Genomic DNA, 8,382 nt, shown 5'->3' on the forward strand with positions numbered 1-8,382 from the left:
GCTCATGGCTGTGGAAGCGGCATGTGGCCGGACTGCGCTGACTGGCTGAATTACAAGGACTCATAGCAGAAGATCCAGATGGTGGAGGTGGACAGTGAGGGACTGATTAGCCTGAAGGGGGCTGGAGGAAGCCCCAGGTATGTATAAAACTTTTCTTTTCATCAGTCTCAGGTACCCTTTAATTTGTAGTCACCAAACCAAATTTTAACAATATATCAAATAATTTGATTTCATGAGGAGTCCTGGGGCACCCCATACATACATTTGCATAAATCAGAATCAATGCAGAATTATTTCCATCTCATTGACCATCTCTATTAGTGACACGGCTACACATCAGGCTTTATACTTACAGCATAGATGTTGTTTAGTATATATAAGAGATTCCTGTGTACACATCAGATGTGTATATCTGACTTTAAAAATACGGGGACTGCTTTATTGAAGCAGCACAAGTAACTAATTTTGATTGGTTTATTTCATTTTTGTGGACTAAGCACAGCTATTACTGTATATATAAATTATTTATGATGACTATTATCTGAGAAATAGAACATTTAATCATATTTTCTATTTTAATTACAGTTTAAAGGGAACCAGAGAGGATGCAATATACATACCTGGGGCTTCCTCCAGCCCCATACACACGGATCGCTCCCACGCCGCACTCCTCCGCTGCCTGGATCAGCCGCCACCGGGTCCCGTCATTGCCGCAAGTCGGCCAGCGGACGCGGCCAATTCTCCGCATCACAGGGTGCTCTCCCCATACAGATACGCATGTGGCTGTTAACTGCGCAGCCGCATGCGTACATGTATGGAGGGAGCCCCTGTGATGCGGACAATTGGCCGCGTCCGCCGGAAGTGACGGGTCCGGTACCGGCGGATCCAGGAAGCTGAGGACGGCGGCATGGGAGCGATTCAGGCTTATGGGGCTGGAAGAAGCCCCAGGTATGTATAAAATCTTTTTCTTTTTTCACCCCCCCCCCCCCCCCGTTCCTCTCTGGTTCCCTTTAAATTCATTAGGAGTCGGAGTCTGAGTCGGTGCATTTATTTTCCGACTCCAGGCACCCAAAATTGCTTCGACTCCACGGCCCTGTTTTAAACTATGGCTAACAGGCTAAAATACCCTTAAGAGTTCTCCGATTTTGCTATGGTTATATTTTTGGCAGGCATATGAAAATCCAGTTTCACTTATATTAAACACTGATTACCATTCAAAATATCATAGTTGTGTTGCAGGGGTTTATTCTTGCCCCTACTACTTTTTTCTGAAGGTGAACAAAAAAATGGTAATATCAACACGATCTGAACACTGAAATATATCCTCTTTAACCACTTTGAATCCCTTGCTACGCTTATCTACTGCCCACAAAACTTCATCTGAAGCTCAGGGGAGTAGATATGCGTACTTGTGGTAAACCGTGTGCTGTATGCCCAATAAGCTATCTGATTATGTATATAGGGTATCATTTTACCGTGACAAGTGAGAGAATAGATTTTGTGTTTGACAACTGAGGGCTAAGTCATGTGATTTTTTTTTTTTTTTTTTTTACCGGAAAACTGAATGAAAAGCAATAAAACTGTTATTTTCATGTACTCTATACCCCTAAATAAATACTTGTAAAAAAAAAACAAAAGTGACAGCATTGAAAAGAGAATACATAGTTACCCTAGGGACTTAGCTTTTAAAATATGTATGCCATGAGAGTGTATTACTGTTAATCATGAAGATAAGGGCTTTTAATTACTGATAGAGTACAATGAGAAAACAAAAACCACAAACCAGAAACTAATATATTATCGCCATACATTGTACTAGGAACATTATTTAAATGTTGAGATAACCAGGACAAATTAGCAAATACAATGTGTGAGTTTTACCTATGGTAACATTGTTTATTTGAAAACTATAGTGGATGGAAATGGAGAAATAGTGTATTTTTTCTTTTTTTTTTTCTAATTTTTCCCTTTAAAATGCACAGATAATAACATAATTACTAAAAGCAAATATCACCCTCACAAAGCATAATTTGTGGCAAAAAAAACAAGATATAGATCATTTACATCTGATGAGTAGCAATAAAGTTATTGGTGAATGAATGGGAGGAACGCTGAAATGTGAAAATTGCTCTGGTTTTTAAGCAAAAAACCCTGTGGTTAAACTGATATGAGTGAAAATGCAATGTGCAGACAAATACTATACATTAGAATCTCTTTATAGTAAACTCCAAGGGACCAGGCGATATTACTATATCAGAAATTGTAATACTCAAGCTCATAAAGAATACTATAGTACTGTATCTTAATTCAGTGAATAATTGGGAGCCTTTTTTTTTTTTTTTTTTTTTTTTTTTTTTTTTTTTTAACGCTTCAGCAAGTAAGCAAAGACAGCGTCTAAGCTAAATCAAAATACAGTGTTCAATAAGCAGGGATTTGCATGCAATAATCATGCAGCAGCTTGCACCAGAAGCATAGGTGTCACCAGTTAATGCAGGTACAGTACTTATAGTGTGCTCCTCAGTGCAGATTTCTGAGCAGCCCGAATTATGCTGTAGCGTAGCCAACGCACCAGAAAGCACAGGTCTCACCAGCTGGTGCTTTTGAGGTAATCCTAGCAGGGCCAGGGTAGCGTGCAGATAAGCAAGCTTTGCAGAATATAGGGCACATAATATATGTTGTACAGCATCCTCATGTATTTCCACAGAATACCTGAAGAAATATTCTGTAGAAATTAACAAAGCTACCGTGTGTAGCCTAGTCCTTTCTACACAAAACACTGCTCCATACTCCTAATTGTTTCTATACACCAGCTCTCCACATAAGTCTTTCACCACTGTTAGCATGTAAAGCGTGAGGCTAGGGTCACAGTGGTTAGCTGCATAACGTATGCATTATGTGTGTGTGAACTGCAATAGATAATAGACTTTAATGCAAAGCCTGCATTCAGCGAGTTACAATAACGTGATCAGTTGCAATGTAGTACTGTGAAAAGGCCTATAGAATTGCATGGGCAGTGAGATGATATGCAGAATTATTATGCAACACAACTGAGCACTGTGAACTGGGCCTAATAAACACTACAATTGATTTTACTTCCACCTTTTTTCCAATATGACTGAAGTGCAGATCACATTTTTCTTTTTCAAGAAACGCATGTCAAATAAGAACCTCCCACAATTCAGTTTTGTATGGTCTCTGAAGCTGAATCACATGCTTGTTGCCTGTAGCCGAAATTGACTCCAGTGGTGCTAACCACCAAGAATGAATAGTTCAGCCATTCACTGTACTATACAATAATAAATGATATTCCTCCTTCTACAGAAGGATGACTTCATTGTGGACACAAACTACTGTGAGCGCCCTTTACCACTAAAGTCCAAGCTGAATGTTACAAGCCAATACTGTGGGCATTTTATCTAGTGATGAACTCCATCAAAAAACGATTTAGTTTATTGTTGGGTGAGCCGTGTTTAGGATTAGTGATGGTCATGTCTGGGGGAACTCATGGAGAAGCATGTAATTTGTTTTATCACATCCTGCTTTAGCACATGATCATAACTAGCCAATCGAGGACTTGCATATCCATCACCTGACCAAAATGATCACATGCTTAGACTTGTCCATCACTGTTTAGGACAGATAATACATGCAGTGCTTATAATACATTTGTATTTTTTAAAACATCTCTTGATGTTTAAACAGGCTTTACTTGCTTAATTTTATCAAAATGTCTGACACTTCAGGCACTGATGATTCAAATGGTTTCCAGCATGCATAAAAATAAATTGTATTGTATGCCATGTTTTCAACTTAATGAATTTGTCTTCCAACAGCATCTGGGCAGTACGTTGGAAGCGGTGTCTTGTGGGAAGATAGAAGAACACACGCTGTATGCAGAGATGTACCATAAAAGTATGAAAACTGTATCCACTCTTGTCATGTGATGGCTTGGTGGACCTAAACGAGCATTATCATTCTGGAAACACTTCAAGATTATCTGGAATTCTGTTAATTCCTTTACATTAAACTTTGGGAGTTTTTAATTGGGAGACTTTTGTTGTGGTACAACAGTTGGGAGAAGCACCAAGTGCATTTTGACCTAATATCTGAGCTATTTGTTTTTGTTTTGTTTTTTGTCGGACTTTTATCCTTCCAGTACAATTAACTGGAGGATGCCTGTGTTTGTTGCATTGTAACTTCCTGCATCTACAAAGTCTGAACAGTTGTCAAAGAACAAGTAAATATAATACCAGTATTGTGTTTTATATACGTGTGCATACACACCGTTTTTGTTTCTTCATTGAGATTGGGAGCGCTACTATTTTACGTCTGATCACTATTGACAAAATGCATTGATACACAAAACTGTAGCAAGCATTACTACATCATTCACAAATGTTCACAAGCACAAATGTCTCAATTCTGTGAATGCTGAGAATTATATTTTATACATATTTGTAAGGAAAAAACATTTGTATGAGTACTGATTTTTTTTATTTGTTTTTTATTATTTTTATTTCTTACAATTTTATAAAAAAAATATCTTGCTTTAAAGGCTACTGACTGGAATTTTTTTTTTTATTAAAAAAAGCAAATTATATTTTTATTCACTAATTTAAAAATTTGTTTTAATATACATAATGCCAAGAACATCCTTGGATTGTTTTTATATATTTTCTGACCCCTTATCCCTGCTGCTATGACTGTAGCATGTAGACATGCTGGCATTGTAAAACCATCACTGGAATAAGGACAATAGACTGCTGTGTTGTCTGCTTTATTATGCACTAGCATTTCACAACATTTATTGTTTTCTAAAGATCCTTTTTGTACATTTTCTGGGAGATTGTTTTGAAAATTGCACCTTCAGTTTTGGAGAAGACTGTTTTCATATGTCCATATTTTATATCTTTGTTTTTTGTTCCACCTGAGATTTTGAAATCTTAGGGTTTTTTTATGCTTTTCTGTTTTGTACAGTTACTGCCTTCTGCCTAAACTTTAACAAACTGAACACTGTTTTGCTTGGAGTTCATAACTGTGTACCTTTTTTATATTTGCTGCCTTAAAGCATTTGGTGCAGCATTTCTGCACTTATTTTGTACTGCCTTTTTTAAAAAATAAAACGTTTTATAAATATGCCCAGTGTTGTTTTTGTTTCTGCATTATATCATAGGGCAAATAAATCTGTACCCCCAAAGCTGGGTTCTGTATGGGCAGGGGTGCCACCAGAAATTTTGGGGCCCCTCAAACATCATCAGGCCTGGACCCCCCCCCCTCCCTGGGCCCACCTACTGGTTGCTGTTCCTGCCCACTAGCCACCCACATGTCCGTGCACAAAGTGTGCTGCAGCGAAAAATGTGCATGGCTCCGACACTGAAGAAAGCATGCACAGCGTGATGCAGCAAAAAAAGTGGGTGTGGCCATGGCATGTTGTGGGTGGAGCCAAATACCAGCAAAATACAGGTAGTCCCTGGTTAACAAATGAAATAGGGACTTGTAGGTCCATTCTTATCCTTTATCCGTTCTTTTGTCCTCCTCTTTTCTTCCTGTGCCTCTTTTGTCCCTCTCTGTCTCACCTCAGTTTGTGCCTCTTTTGTGTCCCTCTGTGTGACCTCATGTTCCCATCTCACCTCTTTTCTCCCTGTGCCTCTTTTGTCCACCTCTGTTCCCCTGTGCCTCCTTTTTCCTCTGTTACCTCTTGTCCCCTTCTGTCTCAGTGCGTCCCCCTGCCCTATCCAGGTATAGGTAGCCAGGTATAGGTATCCCCACTATAAGTAGCCAACTATAGGTGGTGCCCCATTATAGGTAGCCTGGTGTAGATACCCCCAGTATAGGTATCCTGGTGCCCCAGTATAGGCCAGCAAGATACAGGTGCCTCAGTATAGATATTCAACTATAGGTGGTGCTTATAGGTAGCCAGGTATAGTTGCCCCCAGTATAGGTAGCCTTGTATGGTGCACCAGTATAGGTGTGGTACACCAGTATAGGTAGCAAGGTATAGGTGCTCCAGTATAAGTAGCCAATCATAGGTGGTGTCCCAGTATAGGTAGCCAGGTATAGGTGGTGGCCCAGTATAGGTAGCCTGTAGCCAGATATAGGTGGTGCCCCAGTATAGAAAGTCCGCTGTAGCGGGCTCACTCATCTGCTCCTCACGTTCAAGTGCTGATGTCACTCTTCACTCAGTACCGGAATGCGGTGTGCTGGATAGTGAGCCACAGGCCAGCACATGTGGCCCTTCCAGCGATTTGGGGGGGCCCAGGGCCCCCAGCAGCCCTGGGCCCCTCACTGCAGTGTCACTTGTCCCCCCTGATGGCTGCCCTGAGTATGGGGTATTGGTATAAGCCATAATGAATTAAGCATTGTTTGTTTTTATAGTAAAATTGCTACAAATATAAAATCTCAAATCTTTTTTTTTTTTTTTTTTTAAAGTAAAAAAGTCAGTTTTGTTTAAAGAGACCCAGAAACGAACTAACTAACAGTTTTTTATACATACCTGGGGCTTCCTTCAGCCCCATCAGCCTGGATCGCTCCCACGCCGGCGTCCACTGCCTCTATCCACCGGTACCGGGTCCCATCATTTCGGCCAGTCGACGCAAGCGCAGTGCGCACCCTACGTACTGCGCAGGTGCATGCGTAAAGATACGGAGGGAGTGCCTGCGCTTGCGTATAATTGGCTGCGTCCGGCGGAAGTGACGGGACCCGGTACCGGCGATAGAGGCAGCGGAGGACGTCGGTGTGGGAGCGATCCAGGCTTATGGGGCTGGAGGAAGCCCCAGGTATGTATAAAATCTTTTCCTATTTTTTAAGTAGCTTCGTCTCTGGTTCCCTTTAAATATGGCCACTCAAAACTATTAACATGAGCTCAAAGTAGGCTATGCCAGCCAGGGCCAGTTTCTTTCATGAAGCAATGTGAAACATTTGCATCAGGCTCAGAGATTTCAGGGATAGCATTTTTGTACTGTGTGTACCTTCCTGAGGAGCAATGGAGTGGCTGAGGGTGAGCAGTTTGTTTTGTCACAGACTCACAGCCAGCCAATGAGCGATTATGTTGAGCTGCAGCATGTCATGTGAGAACATTAAATGAAGCAGAGTAAATTGTCGGGTGCTGAAAAATCATTCTAAATCGGAGTGGGGGGCGCATCCCTACAAGTTTGCATCAGGCAGCATAAAGTCTAGAACTGGCCCTGATGCCAACAGTGGCGTAGCTAAGGAGCCATCAGCCCTGGTGCAATTTTTACATTAGGGCCGACCCCCTCCCCCAGCGCTCTATACATAAAAATTTATACGGCGTATCATAACCTGCCAAGGACAACCACACTGCCAGATGTGCAAGAAGGGAATGGGGAATAGCTTGTTAATGTTTACCAATATTCAAAGCATCTATAGAGATGATTATTACCAGCACAGGAGCAATAAAGAGATAATACTACAGGGAGGGCCCCTCTGGCTAAAGAGCCCCGGTGCAGTCGTAACCTCTGCACCCCCTATTGCTACGTCACTGTATGCCAGACAGTTGCTAAGGTATTTACGGCTGTTTCCCCACACTAGTCATATATTATTTGATGTAATTAGGCTGTTATGCAGGCTTGCCTCAGCCTTTCATATTAGTCCTAAACAAAACTGCTATACTGTCCAACCCAATGGTCTACAATAAGCTGGCCACAAAGGAATTCCCCATAATGATTTATTCTAAATCCTATCTCCAATTCAGAACTAAATGGATCTTAAATATAGAACTAAGCCCTCCCTCTCTGCACCTACATTCCTTCAAGATGAAAATTTAGACTACATATTCCATTATATATCACAGCCCCAACTACATACATACAAACATTGAAATCAAAGCTTTGTTTAGGACACCTGGGCACGAGGTCCCCAAATTTAGATCTTTTGCGCTTCCCTCTTAATAAGGTCTTTTTAGCAGTCTCCTCTTCAACCTACGAGGGTATAATTAATCATCTGGACTCTAATCTGGCTACTGTTTTCTAAATTGTAACATCACAACTTTGTTCTCATTATCCATATTACCCATCCTAATCACAGACTTATGGGAGACCATGGGTGATGGCTAACCTTGGCACTCCAGCTGTAACAAAACTACAAATCCCATCGTGCCTCTGCCTCCCTGAGTTATGCTTAGAGCTGTCAGAGTATTGCAATGCCTCATGGGACTTGTAGTTCCACCACAGCTGGAGTGCCAAGGTTAGCTATCACTGCCATAGGGTCTTTCAGCCCAATTTTGCTTGGGAACCACTAGATGCTGGGGACGAATAAGCTACAAAACACAGTAGCATCTGTATAGGAAGCCGCAGTATACCATGCAAATTCACTCTAGAGGGATATACCAGACTAGAAATTTGAGGACATATGCAGCATTCCACA

The 8,382-nt window shown here is 41.2% G+C and overlaps 1 protein-coding gene across 2 annotated transcripts in view; it reads left to right on the plus strand.

Moving 5' to 3' along the window:
- Positions 1-5,102, plus strand: part of MYB (MYB proto-oncogene, transcription factor) — a 28,572-nt gene extending 23,470 nt beyond the window's left edge. For both annotated transcript variants that reach the window (XM_068279489.1, XM_068279490.1), the window contains one exon: positions 3,834-5,102. In XM_068279489.1, coding sequence (XP_068135590.1) covers positions 3,834-3,944 — 111 coding nt within the window. In that variant the 3' untranslated portion in view covers positions 3,945-5,102. The remainder of the gene's footprint in view (positions 1-3,833) is intronic.
- Positions 5,103-8,382: the final 3,280 nt, after the last annotated feature.

Source organism: Hyperolius riggenbachi, chromosome 4 (assembly GCF_040937935.1).
Source record: "Hyperolius riggenbachi isolate aHypRig1 chromosome 4, aHypRig1.pri, whole genome shotgun sequence".
NCBI lineage: Eukaryota > Metazoa > Chordata > Amphibia > Anura > Hyperoliidae > Hyperolius > Hyperolius riggenbachi.